Source organism: Spermophilus citellus (genome assembly GCF_964194105.1).
Source record: "Spermophilus citellus genome assembly, chromosome: 17".
Lineage (NCBI taxonomy): Eukaryota > Metazoa > Chordata > Mammalia > Rodentia > Sciuridae > Spermophilus > Spermophilus citellus.
Window position 1 is genome coordinate 76,608,986 of NC_138199.1, and position 19,818 is coordinate 76,628,803.

Here is a 19,818-nt window from a genome sequence, read left to right on the forward strand (position 1 = left end):
CACAGTAGAGCGCCTGAGACCCAGGAGCCTGGGTCCCTGGAGAGCCACAGCAGGGGGCGTGGAGGTGGAGGTCCCCACCCCAAGTGAAGGTCTGCTCTCCTGTCGTGGAGGTGGAGGGTTGTCCCCTTGAGCCACGGTCTTCCAGGGAGACTGCACCTGCTTGTGGTCTTCTCGTAGACTAGGGTCCGAACTCATTGTGATGTGAGGCAGGGGTACCCCAACCAACTGGACCAGGCTGTCTCCAGGGCCAGAGGGTCGTAGGTTTCAGTCAAAGACAAAAGTAATCCTCCCCCAACTGCTTTGTGAAGTTTTATATCAACACACTAAAATCCCAGGAAAACACGGTTGGATTACTAAGTGTTATTCCAGGATTCTAAGCGGTATAATCCCCAGGCGTCCAGTTATAGTGAAGGATAGCCGTGGAGCCACAGACAAGAAAGATTCTAAGTGTAGTCGTCATGGTAAAGAAAAAATGGAAATTAATTAAGCAGCTGTGCTGAGGTAGTTGCTGCTGTTATTGCTGTTTTACAAGTAAAGTTAGTGGGTCTGGGGAACCGAACATGTTGTTGGAAGGGGGGGCTCTTTCTCACTAGGAGAACGGAGGCAAGAGCTCTGTGTATGGAAGGAGCTGGAGACAGCAGTGAAACTCACGATTCATACAGTTGTCAGCTCTGTCTCCCCAGAGCCCTGTGGCAGGGGCACCCTGGGACCATCAGCACCTACAGAAATGATGCCCTGGGACCTGAGCTCACCTACCTCACTTCATGGCTTTTTTTTTTTGGGGGGGGGGGGCAGCACTAGGGACTGATTCCAGGGGCACCTTACAACTCAGCTACCTCCCCAGACATTTTTATTTTTTATTTTGAGGCAGGGTCTTGCTAGGTTGTCCAGGATGGCCTGGAACTTGCGACCCTCCTGCCCCGGATGGCCACTACACATGGCCCAATTGTGCCTTCTTACTTTCGTTCCCGTCTTACAACACTGCTTCTGGAGGGGAGCCGCCTCCCCGGGACAATGGAGGTGCACAGGGGCCAAGAGCTCGTGGTGCTGGAGCATCGGAAAGCGCTGAGGGACGGGGTGGACGCACGTGGCGGTGCAGACTCCTCCTGGGATGGCACGAGGACCCGTGTGGAGTCAGGGGTTGTCGACGATGGTCTGCTGTTGCGAGCTTTTCAGTTTTGACAGCTGAGTCGTGGTCATGGTCACGATGGCAGAATTGGGGTCAAGAGTGCATAGAAATTTAGGCTGGGGCTGTGGCTCGGTGGTAGTGTGCTCGCAGCACCACATAAAGACGAAATAAAGCTATCGTGCCCACCTACAACTAAACAATAAATACAAAGCTGAGTTCATAGAAATTATCTGGGCTACCTCTGGCATTTTTGTAAGTCTAAAGCTATTCCATGCTTTAAGAAACATGTTGAAGATGCTCACATTAGCCAATCTGGTACAATTTGATTATTAAAAGGCCAAATGATAGGAATGGTATAAAATTAATTGATAAACAGAGAAGAAAAAAATTTAAAATTTTTCTGTTAAAGATGGTAGCTAAGAAATGTAGATGGAATAATTGCAATACAACACTGTCACCCTGTGATCAAGGCACAGTAGCTGATGCAGGCAGGGATCACTCAACAATCCTGAGGTCAGTCAGGCACAGGATTCCCAGAGCTCAGCCCAGAAGCCCTTATGGCAGTGAGTGAGGAGAGCTGGCGGACAAGCCTGAACCGAGGCCGGCCTCTCTGTCAGCCCTGATGGCACTAGCAGGTTTCATGGGCCTCTCAGTCAGGCCCAAGGTGTTTGGCTGGGCAGCTGTGTCAAGTACAGACGTTTGGCCACACCTGACCTATACCAACCAAACCGATCGTAATCGTGGGATCCAGAGACAGTTTACAGAATGCCCTGAACTTAAATTGTCAAGGAAAGATAAGGCAGCGAACTTCTCCAGAAAAGAGACGTGATCAGTAAATGCACTGTGTGTCCCGAGGTGGACCCTGGATCCAGACATCAGGTGGACATATGGAGGCACGTGGGAGGGGGCAGCTGCTCCAGGCTCCTGTCCTCCCAATGCTGCCTCTCCTGAGCAGACATGGTGTGGGGATGGGATGCCTGCCCGGGTGTGGGGACCTGTTAGCTTGGTGCCTTCAATTGGTTTAGCAAAGTGCTTTTAGTGGGGATTGGACCCAGGAGATTCAACCACTGGGCCACATCCCTGCCCTTTATTGTTTTATTTTTTATTTGGAGACAGGGTCTCCCGGAGTTCCTCAGGGACTTGCTAAGTTTTTGAGGCTGGCTTTGAACTCGCAATCCTCCTGCCTCGCCCTCTGGAGCAGCTGGGACCAGAGGTGCCCCTGCGCCTGGCTGTTGTGTGTTTTCTGTCGGATGTCCCTGTGGCTGTCACTTAACACGTGGGTTTTGCAGGTCTGGCGGCGGCTGGTGGGAATAAACTTTCCTGCAGAGTGTGGCTGGAAGGAATCGCTGCTGGGCGACATGGAAGGGAGGCTCAAGCAGGTACCAGACCTCGGGGACACCCTCAGGGTGGTGATGAGCCCAAACTGCTGGCAGTACCGGGTGCTACAGCATGTGCAGGCCCTGGGACCCACCCCAGCTTTCCTTTTTTTTTTTTTTTTTTTCTGATCAGTCCTTTGCAGTTTGTCCCCAAAACACTAGTGTGACCTTCCTGAGAAGAGCCAGGGAATGGAATTGTGCTGTCCTGGGGGCTTTAGACACTCATGTCATCAAACCCTCCATGTGCAGGCTCCAGGGACCTGGCCTTCTGAAATTCTGTGACAGGGAGAACTCAAAAACTACCCTTTATGTGACCCATGAGGATTGGTTTCTGCGTGATACGAGTGCTCTATACGGGCCTGATCAAATGGATCTTTTTAGGAAGACAAAAGCAAGGGAAAATGGCTTATTTTTCAAAATTTCCATGTTTTTACAAGCAGCTCTTCCGGCTGCCTTTTTTCCCAGTGTGGGAAAAGAGACCAACTCGGTTTCATGTTTGCTCCTCTGGTGATGGCCAGGGAGGACATGCGTAGGGTGGGGCATGCAGGAGGGGACTCAGAGCCACCAGGCCCTCACGCCCACCCACCTGTGTGTTCCAGGAGCGGCCTGTCTTCCAGATCTCTGTCTTCTGCAGCACTCTCTGGGATGCAGCTGGCCTCCGGGACAGTGTGGCCAGGAGGTTTGAGAAGTGTGTCATGGAAGCTGTGAGCTCTGCCTGCCAGGTGACCGATCTCTTCCTGAGAAACATGCTTGGGTTCACGGCTGCTTGCCAACATGGTCAGCGCCAGCCCTCAGTGCCTGCCGGTTCCAAGCCTTGGGTCCTGGGCAGCCCCTCCCTGGTTTGGGCCCCATGCTGCTGTGCAGTGTGTGGTGCCCACTCCTGGAGATGCAGCTTGGCTTCCTGCTGCAGAGGCGGCCCCGTACTTGGTGAAACCACAGTGGCACTCCCAAGCCTCGGTGCAGGTGACCTGGCAGGCTGCACCTCTGACTGCCCATCGGATCGTTGCCACTGGTTTGTTTATGGCCTGTTAACTCTTGCTCAGCAGATATGCAGCAAAAGACCCCAAAGGTCAACAGCACATCGGTGGAAGGAATAGTCCAATAGACGCCATCCTTGTTGGGACGGGGCGCTTGCCCAGCATGTGCGAGGACCTGGGTTCTATCCACAGCACTGCAAAAAAGAGGGGAAACAGTCTATTGGTACACTGGCTTTTTTCTGCAAAGTGGAGGAGGTTCTCCCCAGATCCTGGCAGGAGTTGTCCCTGCACAATACCAGGCTGCCTGCTGGCCCCCACGCCCTGCTCTGCCTCCTACTGGATGGACACCTGCCACCCTGCACAGGCCTGAGCTTCATTGCTGCCAGCAGGGTCCCAAGAAGTGGAGGTTCCTTTTTCTGGGCTCTTGTCTTTTCTAAGACTTTTGCCTCCTCTTGGTTTTTTAAATATATTTTTAGTTGTAGATGGACAAAATACCTTTATTTTATTTTATATCATTTTTGTGGTGCTGAGGATGGAACCCAGTCCTCCTGCGTGCCAGGCAAGCGCTCCACCACTGAGCACAGCCCCGCTCTGTTGCTTGCTCTTTGCTCAGGGCTTCAGTGAGGTGGTATTCACATGCCCTGTCACTCGCTCTCAGGAGCTGCACCTGGGCCGTGGGGTGTGTTCTCAGGTGTGGGTGCCACCACCACTGTCAACTTGGCGACATTCTCAGCAGCTCAGAAAGAAAGCGCAGCCCTTCAGCTGTCATGTCCACCCTCACCACGCCAGCCCCAGGGCTCTCCCCAGCAACACCTAATCTTCCTTCCTCCTCCAGAGATTGAAATGTGGCCTTGGGTGCCTCCTTCTTTGAGCGTTGTTCAGGTTGTCCATGCTGGAGCTCCTGTCACGCTTTGTCCCTTCTCATGGCTACTTGTTGCTCTTCATATGGACACAGTGTGCTTGGCTTTGTCCCCTGATGGATATCTGGGCTCCCCCTGAGGTGGCTGTGGTAGATCTGCTGCTGTCAACCTCCGTGCATGGGTTCGTGTGGCCGTGTTATTCACGCTTTCTACGCCTGCGGGTGGAGTGGCTGGAACCTGTGTGATCTGAAGGACTGTCGGGCCCATTTCCACAGCGGCTGGGCCATTTCCATGTCAGCTGCCAGGCAAGGAGAGTCCTGACTTCTCCACACTCCACAGCCTGTGCTCTCTGCCCTGTGTCGCAGTCTGGGGTGTGGAGTGGCTTCTCAGGTGGCTTTGATGGCTATGCCTTGGGCACCTTTTCATATGATTCTTGGCTATTTCTGTTTTTTGTGTCTTTGGAGAAATGTCTGTTTAGATCTTTGGCCCATTTGTTCATTGGGCTGTATGTCTTTTATTGTGGCTCGTAAGAGTTCTTTGGATTATTGTGTGCAAATCTCCTGTCAGATAAGTGATCTCCAGTGTTTTCTTCCAGTCTCTGGGTTGTTTTCACTCTTGGTGGTTGTGTTAGGGCACAGAGGTTTTAAATTTTTTCCTCTGTTTTTGTGGTAGTAGGGATTGAACCCGGGGGTGCTCTGCCACTGAGCTACATCCTGAGGCCCTTTTTAATTTTTATTTTGAGACACAGTCTTGCCAAGTTGTCCAGGCTGACCTCAAACTTGCAATCTTCTTGCTGCCTCAGCTTCCTGAATAGCTGGGATTATGGATGTGCACCACTGCACCTGGGAAGGTTTTTTTTTTTTTTTTAATATTTATTTTTTAGTTGTAGTTGGACACAACACCTTTATTTCACTTGTTTATTTTTGTAGGTGGTGCTGAGGATCGAACCCAGGGTCTCGCACGTGCGAGGTGAGCGCTCTACCGTTGAGCCACAACCCCAGCCCTGGGAAGGTTTTTAATTTTGGTGAAATTCAGTTGTTGGTGGTACTTTCAACATCAAGGAATTCTGTGCCACTTCCTAGTCATGAAGATTTACCTGTGTCTTCCTCTAAGAGGTGTTCGTTTTGCTTTGTTTTGGTGCTGAGTGCTTTGGTGCTTGGACCACACACTAAGCACGAGCTCTCACATGGAGTGACCCCTCTGAAAGCTCTGAAGTGTCGGCTCTTAACATTAGTTCCTTTTTCTACACGGTGGGAGGTAGGTCCAGTTACTCCCTTGCTGTGGAGATCCAGCTGTCCCAGACAACTTGACAAAGGCACTAAGCTTCACCCCTTGGGTGATCTTGGCACCCTTGTCAAAGGTCTGCTGACTCCGCCGTGAGGGTCCCCTCACATCCTCCCATGTCCCTACTGCCATTGCTTTCCAATGGGTCATAAAATCCAGACGCATGAGTTCTCCTGATTTGTTCTCCTCTTTTTTTGGCATTGTCTGCTATTCTGGATCCATTGGCCTCTATGAATTTTAGAATCAGTTTGTCAGTCTCTACACGGAAAACAGCTAGGATTCCGACAGGGACGGATGCACATCCTCCCAAGCTCGTGTATTGGCTCTCCTGGGGTGTACATGGGAGAGTGCGTCATCTTTTATCTTACATAAGGAGCCAGCCACAGGGGAATGAAAACGTTCTCAGACACACATAGTTTTTGTTTTCTTTTCCTTTTTTTTTTTTTTTGCAGTACTGGGGACGAAACCCAGGGCCTCCCAGCATGCTTTGAATCTGTAGGTCAGTTTGGGGAGTGTTGACCTCTTAATGTCAAATCTCATGATCTCTAAACCTGGAATGTCTTCCCATTTATTTTGGTCTTTAATTTTTTCCAACAACGGTTTGCAGTTTTTAGATGGTGAGGTTTGCATTTCTTTTGTGAAATTTATTCGTAAGTACTTTATTCCTTCGCTAATAACCTTATTCCTTTGTAAGAAATTATTTTCCCAATCTTATTTTTGGGTTGTTCATCACTAGCATATGGAAATAGAGCTGCACATCGTCCCAGGCTCGTTTATTGGCTGTCCTGGGGTATACATGGGAGAGTGCATTGTCTTTGAGGTTTTGTTATAGACAACCGTGTTATCTGCCTGTGAGGATACTACTTCCTTTCCAATCCCAACACCGTTTTTTGTTTTTTTTTTCCTCCTGCCTAATTGCACTGGATAGCAACTCTGTGACAGTCAGAGGGGTGAAATTGGCCATCCTGGTCTTGGAGTTTTGTCTGATACTTGTTCTGTATCTATTAAAATGGTTGTGTCTCTTTTTTCTATTGGTATGATGTAGTCATGTTTTTGTGTCTGTGTGTGTGGCACTGGGGATTGAACCCAGGTGTACTTTGTCGCTGAGCCACATTCCAACCCTTTTTTTTTTTTTAATAGTTTTTTTTTTTTTTACCCAATACCTTTGTTTTGTTTGTTTATTTATTTTTATGTGGTGTTGAGGATTGAACCCAGGGCCTCACGCATGCTAGGCGAGCGCTCTACCGCTGAGCCACAACCCCAGCCCACTCTTTTTGTTTTTCATTTTGAGATAGAGCCTCACTAAGTAGCTGAATCTGTCCTCCAAATTGCAATCTTCCTGCCTCAGCCTCACCAGACGTGTGCCACCACACCCAGCTTATTGACTGATTTTTGAGTTAAAACATGGTTTTATTCCTGGGATAAATCTCACTTCATCATGGTCTATAACTTTTTATGCATTGCTTGTTAATGTTTTCTTTTGTCCTTTTATACGTCAAAAAGTGTCTGTTGTTTATTCACCCTGTCTTTTTTTACTGATGACTGAAACTTTTTTTTTTTTTGCAAAATTGTAAATCTAAAGAAGGAAAGTGTTTTGTTTCTTGGTGAAGCATCAGGAGAATTGGCGTGTCTGGTGTTTGAGAGCAGTCTTCATGAGAATCACAGCTTAGGACATGAGACACACAATGTAGTAGAGGCTTCCTCATCTTGTTTTTAGTATTTTTTATGACAGGCAAGACTAAGAAAAATGCAGAAGGTGGCAGTGAGCTGTGAGGCGTGTGACTTGGGGTTGTTGGGGGGTGTTCTTGTGCGTACATCTTCAAATCTCTGGTACCTCACGTAAGGAGACAGGCCACAGGGGGATGGAAAAGTTCTAGGACATATTAGGTCCTTTTTTGTCTTCTTTTGCAGGACTGGGGATGAACCCAGGGCCTCCCAGCATGCTAAGCTCCCCCTTTACCAGGGGGATACTCCCAACCTCTCTTCTTCGTCATCTTCTTTTTTTTTTTTTTTTTTTTTTGGGCACTAAAAAACTAGCTTCAGTAGATTTTTGAAATGCTAATGGGTACTAACTTGTCATTAAAATACAAGTCAGTGAAATCTTCTAAATTCTTTTTAATTCATTTTCTTCTAGTCTCAGACCAGTGTCCTGGAGGGAGTCTCTTGTCATGATTTGCAGAAATTTGGCAGCCTTGTGTCTGCCGTGATCACCAAGTCCTGGCCCAGGAACAATGGAGAGGCTGTGGACGACCTGGATGAGATTCTTAAACATCTGCTCACGGGGCCAGATGTGAAGCAGCTCTTCAAGTTGTATGGTGTGTGTAGGGATGGTTGGGTCTGCTGTCCTTTCTCAGGTAGCAGAATAGGGCAAGGTGCTTGATGACCTGATCCTCAGCCTACATGTGCTGAGGTTTGGTAAAGGCAGGATGGGCGGGGGTGCCCAGGCAGGTGATAAAGAGCATCTAACGGCAGAGCCATTGTCTGCTGAGTGCCTGCTGGACATGTGCTCCGGGGGGCACACACTGTCCTTGAAGCAGCCCCTCTGAAAGTGTTTGGGGCAAGTTGCCTACCCAGGGTGTTGGAGACTTCCTCTATCAAACATGACGAATGTGACTCTTCAGCGTCACCTTCCAGTTGTTCTGCATTGCCCTGAAGACGATCGTGCAGGGTTATGTGTAAATTGCTAGATTCAGATCTTGTAGTGGGAAAGCACTGGGCATGGCAATACAACCCAGGGCAGATGATGGTCTCAGCAAAATCAGCCACACCCAATGCCACAGGAGGGGCAGGAGCAGTGCAGGAGCAGCGTGTGGTCATGAAGGTGGCTGCTGTGTGCACTGGCCTGGCAGCTTGCTGGAGAGGAGTGCACTTCTGTTTTGAATGTCCGCACTCTGCGCACGCAGCAGGATGCGTCTAAGGTTTCAGGCCCAGACAGCTCTGTTCCTGTTATTGCTGAGCAAAGCACCCTTGTCTAGATGTGCCTGGGTTGGTCCATTTTCCCACTGAAGTCATCTCAGCTGCCTCCGTGTTTTTGTAATTAGGAATAAAACTGTGTGTGCGTGCGCGTGTACGCACATGTGTGTGGTGCTGGGGACAAAACCAGGGCATTGGGCCTCCTAGACTAGCACCCTACCACCACTCTGCACCCCAGTCCCCCGCTATCTTTGCTTTTGATGGTAAAGGTGACTCTGTTGTCCACGATACTAACTGAGCCTCATACTACTGTGAGATAAATAGTCTGGCAGGTAAACTAAGCACATTTTAAAACGTCTCTGAGGTCATCTGAAAGCTCACATTCCAAGTTTTGAACTGCAGCCAAGATAGGCAGAGTGGGAAGGCTCAGGCCTTCAACCCTGTGGTTCTCCTGGCTGACATTGGCCATTGGGAGGGTCTCCTCCGTCTAGCAGGAGAAGCACTGGGGTAAGACAGGTATGGGAACAGCTGAGTGAGGCGGCAGCACTTCTGGAAACACTGTGAATGCAGCCAGTGTCAGGTGGGCATGGCGCTGGGGCTGAGGTTCTAGAGCAAGCAGGCAGAGGGCCCGTGGGCTCACCATGTTCCTCATCTGATCAGGGACGGATGAGAAGCTGTTAGACAACCTCACAGAGGACGCCAAGAGGTTGATGGCTGCTGCCAACTCTGTCTTCATGAAGGTTGCTGGTGACGTCCTAGATGGGTCCATATTGATCGGACAGTTGGAGCTGATCCTAAAGCACAAAACCCAGTTTCTGGACCTGTGGCAGTTAGGTGAGCTGGGCCACGCTGGTGTGAGGCCCGCGTTCACACGTGTGCTGGGTGTCCTCTTCCATGCCACCAAGTGGAGGAGTTCTTGTCTTCCTATGGTGACTGCAGGGCACTCCCAGGGGAGAAGGGGGTGTCACGGAGAAGTGTCTCTGCCTTTGGTGACTTTGTCATTGAATTCCAGAGAAAAAGAGTTTTTCATTCCAAGAGGGAAGATGTGACATGAAAGAGACCCTGGACTGGAGGATGGGAGAAGTCATGTTTCTGAAGAGAGAGAAGAGACAGGTGGACAGCCTCCTCAGGCTGAGCAGGAAGGTGAAGCACCTCGTCCAAGGTACTGTCCCCGCAATTGCTCTGGACACCCTTGAGAGCTGGGGCAGGGAAGAGGGCCACAGAGAGCAGGGCCTTATTTGGGGGGAGAGCTTTTAAAATACATTTTTAGCTGAGTTTTCCATGAGTCTGCTGGGGGAAGCAGGCTCCGCTCTCGCTCCTGTTGCTGTGCCTCCAAGCCTGTCCACATCCCTGGTTCCCAGCATCCTGTACCAGCTTCCCGTGGGGTGGGGTGGGGGGGATCTCTCTCCAGTCTGGGCCCAGCACACGAGGTCACTTGCTGCCCTGTCACGCCCAGTGGTGCCCTGAGTTACTGGAGCAGTCTTTGGGCCAGGCCTTCGCCATGGCGCGAACACAGGACTCACAGGCGAGCCGTGCCGTGGACCATGGCCACCCCACGTTCCGGCAGAGCTTCTGTAGTGGTGGAATCGCTCTGCTTGTCTTGTTATCTCCTTTTCCCCCTTTCCATTGTGTTTCTTTCTGATTCAACGCCAAACTGGACTAGCCGTCTGAGCAGACGTCTCTGAAGGGTCTCCAGGATGGAGGGCTCATTTCTCTGGTGGGGAGGTGGCCCTCATCTCCCCTCATCTCCCAGGGTTGCCTTGACCTCTGGGCTGGTGGGGCAAGTCCCGCATCCCGGGCTTGCCCTTGACTCCTGTTGGACAGAGCGTGGCATCTTCTGCTTGCCGGGAAGGGGCACAGGAGGCCAGATTCAGAACTGTGCCCCTGCTGTAGGTTGATCGTTGGGCCAGGGACAGAATGTCCATCATAGTGCCGCCTGGGTGCTGCGTGGGGATGTCACATGCAGCCTCGCTGCTCACCCTCTGCATGGGGCTCGTAGTCTTCTCTGGATGCTCTTGAAAGCCGACTGGCCCTGGTGTCCTGACGTTGTCGTAAAACTCTGCCATCCATCTCCTTCCTGTCTCCTCGACCTCAGGTGTTCCTCAGCTGGAGCTCTAGTCTTAGAGCTCGAGGGCTTTCTCCTGAATTGGTTGTTTGTGCTTTCCTTCTTCCTGGGTTCACATCAGCAGCTGCTGGGCCTCCTGGTGTGGTTTCCAGCTCCTGTGACATCTCTCCTGTTTGGGCTTTGCCTCCTGAGCCTTATCAACCTCCTCACACCGCCGGGCCTTGAAGTCTTCATTTCAGCTCTCACGTATATTTAATTTGAAGACACTCCTTTTTTTCGTTTTACTTTGATATCACAGATTACACTCGGGGCACTCGACCTCTGAGCTGCACCCCAGCCCTATGTTGTATTTTATTTAGAGACAGGGTCTCCCTGGGTTGCTTACACCTTGATTTTGCTGAGGCTGGCTGCGAACGCTCGATCCTCCTGCCTCAGCCAGCAGAGTGCCTGGCACTTTTTTTTTTTTTAATAATTTTTATCTGTAGATGGACACAATACCTTTATTTATTTATCTTTTGTGGTGCTGAGGACTGAACCCAGGGCTTCTTGAGTGCTGTACCACTGAGTCACAACCCCCACCCTTCCCCTTTTTTCTTGAGAGATCTGTTTATATACTATGGTGTTCTCCTGGTTCGTGTTCAGTATCTTATCTTTCTGAGATTATTGGTGTTTACAAAGATCTTCTCCTCGCATTGTTTCTTGTTTTGTCCAAGTTGCTTGCTTTCTTTTCTTTTTGCATGCTGGGAACAGAACCTAGGCTTTTCTTTTTTATTTTTATTTTTAATTTTTTGTTGTTGTTGTTGATGTACCTTTATTTTTCATTTATTTGTATGTGGTGCTGAGAAGGAACTCAGTGCCTCACACGTGCTAGGAAGCGTGCTACCTCTGAGCTACTGTTGGGTGTTTGGGTGGCTGTTTTGCATTTTAAAGACTTTCCTGCCCAGCAGCTCAGGAGGCTGAGGCAGGAGAACTGTGAGTTCAAAGCCAGCCTCAGCAATGGCGAGGCACTAAGCAACTCAGTGAGACCCTGTCTCTAAATATAATACAAAAGGGCTGGGGATGTGGCTCAGTGGTCAAGTGCCCCTGAGTACAATCCCCCAGTACCCCCCCCCCCAAAAAAAAATATATATATATATATATTTCCCTCTTCTGTTTAGAGATTTTTGTTGTCTGTGTCTGTGAAACAGTCTCCACAAGTGGACTGACATGTTAAGGGCTTTTGGGCATGGCCCCTGGCGCTCTGTGGCTGCCCCGGTGTTGACCTGGTCCTTGAGGGCTTCTCCTGTGGGTCTCCCATTTGCAGCCCCTGCCAGCTGCCAGGTTCCTGGAGCCAAGAGGGAGAGGAGGAGGTGAGCCCACTTTTACTCCAGTTCTTCTTCCCTGAGGGCCATGTCATCCTCCCCATCCTCGGTAGCTGCCTAGGACAGGCCTGAGAGCCCTGCAGGTGGTCCTCCCTGCCCTTGCCAGGTGGGGCTGGACTCTCACTCACTGCTTCTTAAACACACCTGGAACCCACTTCCTGATCCCTCTCTGCTTCCCCTGGTCTAGGGTGACCTTACAGCTAGTGTCCTTGCTTGCCAGGAGCTTGTGCCAGGCCTGACTGACCTCATGTCACTGTGTCCCCAGGGTCTATGTACTCAGGCCCCAAGTCTCCTTTGCCTCTGGTGTGGCCGTCTTTCCACTTCTAGCTCCTGTTGCTCTTGGGCAACTTTTCTGCTCCTCTGGTCCCTGCTGGTTGTGGTCTTTTAAAAACAATTTCAAATCCATCACTGGAGTGAGGTTTGGGTGGGAGGAGATGGACGTGTTTCCAACTGTCCTGTCCACACAAGAGCTTGCAGTCTGCTGTATCATGAAAACTGATGAACAAGCTGCTGGTGGGGTGGAGGGGAGGAGGGATGAATCTTCCTGAGAAAAAATTCTCAGCAATGGTGTTCACTTGTGTTTTCTTAACGAAGTGATTAGAAATACTGGGAAAGTAAAATAAGATGCCACATGACTAGCAGTCTCACTTCTATGTTTCCTTATGGTGTCCAAAGTGGATTTTGGAGAGATTGAAGCAAGACACTCAGAAGACCTGAACCTCAAAAGACTGAATGAAGCCATGATAGTGAGCCAGCCATCGTCCTTGGCCTTCAAGCAAATGACGCACTACAACCTGGATCTCAAAGCCCAGGAAATAGCTGGAACGATAGACTTGCTGATAGACAGCCACATCTTCCAGGTTTTCTGGGAAGAAGTCGCAGAATCATTGAGTGATCCCAATGGGGGATCTGAAAGGCCAACCCTTGAACTTCTAGAAGCCTATGAGTACTTGTACTTGCCTTGTTACCAGAGGTTCATGAAACTGTATCAGGATCTGAAGTCAGGAGAGGTCACCTTTGCAGAAATCGATTTCATCTTCAAGGACTTTGTAGATAAATACAATGACCTGACTTTAGACCTCCAGATTATGTGTAGAGTAGACCCCCAGGCCCAGAGAGGCTGGATCTCGGAGCGCGTGGAGCAGATCAAGGAGTACCATAGCCTGCACCAGGCCATCAGCTCGGCCAAGGTCATCTTGGATGTCAAAAATAATTTTGGATTGACTGGCGACTTCGGTGTTCTTTACACTTTAGTAAACTTCGTAAGTTATTTGTTGGGGACTCCTGTGAGGTGGGGGCTACCTCAGACTCCTCAGAAGCCCCAGGGCTTCTGGGAAGGACAGTGTGGCATCCTGTTTCAAGGGCTCTCGTCTGGGCTGCACTGGAACATTCTGAGGCCTGCGTTTTTACCTTTCCTTGAGATAGTGTGACTATTCCTGAGTGAGTGAGTTTTTTTGGATCAATATAAGAACCAAAAATTGAGGATAGAGAAACCATCACCTTTCCCAGAAAAATCTCTTCTCTTTATTTTATAAAAATCACATCTGTCCAGGTACCTCTCCTAGTTCACGTGGGAATTTCAAACGGTACGTTGCTCCCACTGTGGCTCAGGCCTGCGTCTCTGTCCTGTTTCCTAGCCCCAGGTTTATCGGTGTGTGGTTCCTGTTCCGGGAGAGACAGACATGATAGTGCTTAAAACTTAGCAGAGTGTGGAATGGTCGTACCTAAACTTGAACCTGTCAGCACGTCTGTAACTGCCCTAAACAGAGAAGTCAGTGATTTGGACCTGGTGGGGCTGCTGTGAGGAGCAGGTTTCAAAGTCCATGAAAGCTTCCTCATGGGACCTGGGTGCCGTGGACAGTAGCTGTTGCAGCCCAGCAAGGAGGGCAGTGGAGGTCATGCTGTCCTTGGTGCAAGAGTGTGTCACCCTATAGCTGGAGCAGCTGCTGGTCCAGGCACACAGGAGGGCAAGCATGGGTGGTCGCGGGTGCAGCCCACAACAGAGCTTTGTCTTGCAGATTGATGACTTTGAGGCCACCCGCCATGAGAGACTGGACCAGATCAGCCCGCAGCTCATCCGGGCTAAGAAGCGGCTGCAGGACATCAGTGAGCCCCGCCGCCAGTGTCTGCAGGAACTGGCTCTGCAGAAGGAGCTGGTCGGCTGGCTGCACGAGGCGCTGGGAGGTACGGGGGAGCTCGGCTTCAGGTGTTTGCCAAGTGGGGCTCCTGAACTGGAGGCCATCCCACCTCCATTGCGGGGGTGTGTCAGTTGGGGGACAGTGTCTGCCTCCAGGCCCTCAGAGAGTTTGCCTCAGGCTAGCTTCTCAGGGTTCTGGTTAAACTGTTTCCTGAGCTGCTCTCTCCATCTGTGGACTCCAGCGTCGCTTTCCTGAGCATCCTTCCAGCTCATTCTGCCAGTGGCCTGGGCAAGCTCTTGCCTGCAGGGGCCCTTGCTGCAGCAATCGGGCAGAAGGAGTGCATTTCTCTCCCAGCCTAGGGCTGGGCCCTGCATGGTTGTGTGGATTCAGTTTGGGATGGGGGATAGGTAGGAAATGAAGGCCAGGAGGTGGAGAGGGACAACACTGACACCACAGAGGCCTGGGGCCTGCTTCCTTGTGGCCCTGAGGCTGCACTGGCTCCGCGTTCATCCACCACTGTGCTGACTCTACCTTCTACTCCTGAGTCTGCTTTGATGTATGTTATTTGATTAATAATTAACCCCAGGAGAATTAGTTCACTTTTTTAAATAATTAATTGTCCACATATTATTGACCAATTGAACCTGTTTTTGTTTAAGTAATGATGTCTGAGAATTAAAGGAAATAAGGTCCACACAAGGCTAGTACAGTGCCTGGGACATTGTCTGGTGGAGGTTAGTTGTTGGTCAGTGGTGGGATCAGGTACTGCAAAAGTCAATGTGTCCTGGAGTTGGAACTGAAGGCAGGAAGTGGAGCAGGCCCTAGATGTTTACTAAGTGTCCACTGATGGCCTCACTAAGGACCGTGCCCCAGGTGTGATTTGTGCAGCATCGTGGCATGGTCCTGTGCTGACCTCCTCTCTGTCCCCAGGCATCACCGAGCTCAAGGTGTTTGTGGACCTGGCTTCCATCTCAGCTGGAGAGAGTGACATTGACGTGGACCGGGTGGCCTGCCTGCACGATGCTGTGCAGGGCTACGCGTCCCTGCTGTACAAGCTGGACAAGAAGGCCGGCTTCAGTGAGTTCATGGAGCTGCTGAAGGAGCTGTGGAAGGCTCTGAAAAACGACCCCCACCTGCCCAACAAGCTGGTGCGTCTTGTTCCTGGTTCTAAGGCCTGGTGACTTGCAGCCCTGGGCAGCAGCTGTGCTTTGAGGGCACACGGGCACAGAGGCTTGTAGGCAGCTGCTTGAACGCATGTTTAAAAGCAGCTTTCACCTATGGAAATGCTCTCTTTATCTTGGGTGGGAAGGGAGCTACAGAACTGCAGGTCAAGAGCAGTGTCCGCCCTACAGGACAGGTGTGGAAAGAGCACGGTAGGAAGCATATGAAAGGGTGTGCAGTGGTTTTTTTTATCAGAAGAAAGACAACATTGCAGTGAAGTGCATGTGCAGGGTGTGGGTTCATGGTGCTGCATAACTTGCCCAGTGAGCAGAGATGTCCAGAGGCCTGAACAGGCTCAGGACGTCTGCCCCTGCGAGTGGCTGGCATTGGGGGAGATGCAGAGAGAGAGCAGTTGGCAGTTTTTCTGCCAGAAGCTCACGTCTGTTGCAGTTTTTCCTAAGTCCTTCTGGTGGTGTTTGGGGACCGTGGCAGGACAGGAAGGACACAGGGCTGCTGTTCAGTGAAGCATCTCTTCTCTGGGCCTCTGTTCTGGGAACCCAGCAGTTGGTGGCTTCCCTCTTGGGAGCACAGCCTCTGGCTCTCCACCCAAACATCCGTCAGTGCAGGCCACATGCACTCCAAGGGTTAGCTAGGAACCCACGTCAGCAAAGCCACACTAAGTGACCAGGGTCTTGAGGGAGTGACACTGGGTAAGCAGCTGTACCCGGCGCCCTGGAGGAGGGTGGGTGCAGTTTGCCCAGCAAGGGCAGAGGCAGGAGGGAGGAAGACCTCATTCTCACCCTGGCCCATATTCTCTGCTTTTGTCCCAACAGCGAGACTCTGCCAGGAATCTGGGGTGGCTGAAGACCGTGAAGGAAAGCCATGGGTCCATCGAGCTCTCGTCCCTGTCCCTGGCTACCGCGATCAATAGCAGAGGCATTTATGAGATCAGGGCACCCACAAGTGACCAGAAGGTGAGCCTTCCTAGATGCAAGGTGTGGTGTTCGTGGTCTGCACTGGCCTGCTGCTGAGTCGGGGTTTTAGCCACCAGAAAATGACCTCTGAATATATTGTGCCTCCCAGATCTCATCAGATGCTGTCCTGCACCTGATCCTCCCTGGGGGTCACAGTGGCCTGGAGCCAGAGCGCTCCTACTCTTTGGAAGACCTGAAGGATCTTTTAAACAAGCTGATGCTAATGTCTGGCAAGAAAGACCACAAGAATATGGAAGTAGAAAAGTTCTCTGAGGTGAGCGGCTGCCGCTGTTGCCTCAGGCTGGGCACATTCACTGCCCCGCTGCCCATGGAGGGACAGGGGCAGGGATTGGCCTCTGGTGGTCAGAGTGGCTTCAGAGAGTGGAGCTGGTGGTCTGCAGGGTGCACCTTGCCTGGAGCGAAATCAGTGGTGGGACAGGTCCTGGAGGTATTAGGTCCCCCAGGAGGTGACCAGGTAGGAAGAAGCATGAATGCCTTCATTTACTCTGTAAATTGGCAAAGTCAACCCCTCAAGATTCTGATGGCACATGTCTGTAACACCAGCCACTTGTGTGGCTGAAGCAGGAGGATTGCAAGTTAGAGGCCAGCCTCAGCAATTTGGTGAGATCCTGTCTGAAAATAAAAAGGGCTGGAGACATAGCTCGATGGTAGAGCACCCCTGAAGTCATTGTCGACACAGGTTGTTGGTTTGTGTGATGGTCTCTTGCTTGTGTTACAGCTTCTTTCCTTATAGTCTATTTGGATTTCACAACTGACCTTTTTCCCCCCGTGCTGGGCGTAGAGCCCGGGCCCGGCACGTAGGAGGCAAGTGCTTTACCACCGAGCGCAGCCCACAGTCGACATTCCTATCCAGCACTGATCACTTCCAGAAGAAGGGAGTCCTCTCCTGAGGCGGATCGTGTTTCCCAGTCACCCGGCGGGAGGAGTGAACCCAAGCCCCTTGAACCCGTGTGTGTCCCGCAGCTCACTGTGAGGTCTGCCTCATGCCCCTGTGTCCCCCAGGTATTCTGCCACGTGCAGCGGCTCGTGCAAGCCTTCCTGAACCTGTACTCTGCGGGGAACATGCTGTTCCGGACCTGGACTGCCGAGGTCTCCTGCTGCCCCAGGAACGGCGTCTCCATCTGCATGGACTTCCACTTGGAGTTGGTGAGCCAGCTGACAGAGAGTGGGGACGTCCCCCAGCTCCTGGAAGCCCTCTGCAGGCAGATGGAGCGCTTCCTGGAAGACTGGAAGGAGCTGGTGAGCAGGAAGCGCAGGGAGCACTTCTACCTCAACTTCTACACGGCCGAGCAGCTGGTCCTCCTGAGCACCGAGCTCAGGAAGCAGAGTCCCAGCGCAGCTGCCCTCATGATGCTGTCCTTCATCAAAGACAACTGCACCCCAGCCGACGTCTTAAGGGCCACCGAGGGGTTCAGTGAGGTCCCCAGACACCGCGTGAGGACAGTGATGGAAAAGTTACCTCCGTTGCAGTCCGCTGAGATCAGCCTGGTGACCAAGCTGAGGGCCATCATGGAACAGTCCCTGGAGAGCATGAGTGTCTTTCTGCCTGGCTGCCTGGACCTGGAGGCCCTGGGCCATTGTCTGGCTCGCCTGGCCAGGAGGGGCGGGCCTCCTGTGGAGCGGTCTCTTCCTGTGGGCCTGCAGGCTGGCCAGCCCAACCTGGTCTTGTGTGGCCACTCTGAGGTGTTGTTGGCTGCCCTGGCCATCTACATGCAGGCCCCGGGCCAGCCCCTGCCCACTTTCGATGAGGTGCTACTCTGTACCCCAGGGACCACATTTGAGGAGGTGGCCCTGTTCCTGCACCGCTGCCTGGCCCCAGTTTCCCAGGGGCACAAGGTCTACAGCCTGCTGTTTGCGGACCAGCTGAGCTACGAGGTGGCCTGCCAGGCGGAGGCCCTCTTCCGCAGCCTGTGCACACAGTGTCCCCGGGAGGACTACCAGCTGGTGCTGGTCTGCGACACTGCCCAGGAGCGCTGCTACCTGCCCTCGGCCTTCAGCCAGCACAAGGCCCACCTCATCCCCCAGGCCTCGTCCCTCCATGCCATCCAGGACTACCTGGCACGTCACTACCAGGTCCCAGCACAGACCCTGTCCGCAGCAGCTGTGTTCAGAGACCGGATGTGTGTGGGGATCGTGTCCTCGGAGAGAGCGGGAGTTGGTAATGAGAGTTCTGGGGTGGGGAGGGCAGTCCTTCAGGCTGCCCAGTGACCCCTTCCTCTGTAGCACCTCAGGTGACACCCTCTGCAGGTGGGAAAGTGAGTCTCAGGAGGGTCTGACGCCCTGCAGTCAGCGCTTCCCCTAGAAGGGGGCCTCCTTTTGTCCCAGGTTGCAGTTCCTGGAGCCCTGCTCCTCCCCGGGCCTTTTGTGCAGGTCACTTTTTTCCTGCGTGGACTCTGCTGAGTCTTCCTGGCTGGCCGCGTTGGCATGAGCAGAGGCGCAGGGGGCGTGGCCCAGGAGACGGGGCCTCGCGCTCTCCTCCAGGCTTCCTTGGACTCCCTCCACGGCAGCACTGCGCCCTGTCAGGACCGAGCCGGCTCCCCTTCCCTGGGGACACGCCTCTGCTTTACTTTATTTCACCTCCACTGCTGTCCTGCTAGTGGCCTGGCTGCCGGTGCGGTGGGGACTCTGGCTTCATGGTGGACTGTTCTCCAATCTGGTGTTCCATGGTGTCACTTATGAATTTTACACGAAATACTTTTTTTTTTTTTAAACTGGGGATTTACCCCAGGGGTTCCCTATCTCTGAGGCACATTCCCAGGCTTTTTTATATAGAGACAAGTTCTTGCTAAGTTGCTCAGGGCCTCACTGAGTTGCTGAGGCTGCTGGCCTTTAACTTACGGTCCTCCTGCCTCAGCCTCCGAAGGCGTGTGCCACTGCTGAGAAGTAACTTCCAGTCTCTGGATCCTGTTTCTCTTGGTCCATAGCCTTGGGATTTCATTCCCTTATTTTAACATTACAGGGAAATCTCTCTATGTGAAGAGACTGCATGAGAAACTGAAAAGGAAGTTGAACAGCAAAAAGGTGCCTTTAAAGATAATCCGGTTGACAGAGGCTCAGGTGGATGAGAGCAGTGTCCTGGGCTCCCTCCTGCCTTTCCTGGATGCTCAGTACCAGAAAACACCCATGGTATTCCACTTGGATGTGACTGCTTCGGTAAGTGCCATGTGGCAACTGGATGGCCATGTCAGAAGATGTGATTCCAGGGCCCACCTGTTTCCCCCTGTCCAAAGAGTCCTTCCCTTCTGCTCCTGCCCATAGTCAGTACCCTTCTCTCAAGGAACAAGACAGAGGGTCAGGGGCTTGGGAGAAGGGGTTATCAATTATGTCTTTACAAACCTGTGCTCCTCTGTTTCTAGGTACAGACTGGAACTTGGGTCTTTCTTTTCAAACTCCTCATTTTACAATACCTGATGGATATAAGTGGGAAAATGTGGCTTCGGAACCCGCGCCATTTATATATCGTTGAAATTCCAGAAGGAAATTCAGGACCGCTAAAGCGGTCTTTAAAGCTGGTATGTACATGGGGCATTTGCAGGTAGTCACAGCACACCTTCAAATC

General features: G+C 51.8%; 1 protein-coding gene across 4 annotated transcripts in view; it reads left to right on the plus strand.

Annotated features, from left to right (window-relative positions):
- RNF213 (ring finger protein 213) overlaps positions 1-19,818 on the plus strand; it is a 93,810-nt gene that overhangs the window by 26,312 nt on the left and 47,680 nt on the right. For all 4 annotated transcript variants that reach the window (XM_081272388.1, XM_081272389.1, XM_081272390.1 and 1 more), the window contains 13 exons: positions 2,419-2,508; positions 3,105-3,227; positions 7,761-7,941; positions 9,200-9,373; positions 9,552-9,701; positions 12,641-13,227; positions 13,984-14,149; positions 15,034-15,251; positions 16,098-16,238; positions 16,348-16,512; positions 17,262-18,417; positions 19,219-19,412; positions 19,616-19,771. In XM_081272388.1, the coding sequence (XP_081128514.1) occupies positions 2,419-2,508; positions 3,105-3,227; positions 7,761-7,941; positions 9,200-9,373; positions 9,552-9,701; positions 12,641-13,227; positions 13,984-14,149; positions 15,034-15,251; positions 16,098-16,238; positions 16,348-16,512; positions 17,262-18,417; positions 19,219-19,412; positions 19,616-19,771 (3,501 nt within the window). The remainder of the gene's footprint in view (positions 1-2,418; positions 2,509-3,104; positions 3,228-7,760; positions 7,942-9,199; positions 9,374-9,551; positions 9,702-12,640; positions 13,228-13,983; positions 14,150-15,033; positions 15,252-16,097; positions 16,239-16,347; positions 16,513-17,261; positions 18,418-19,218; positions 19,413-19,615; positions 19,772-19,818) is intronic.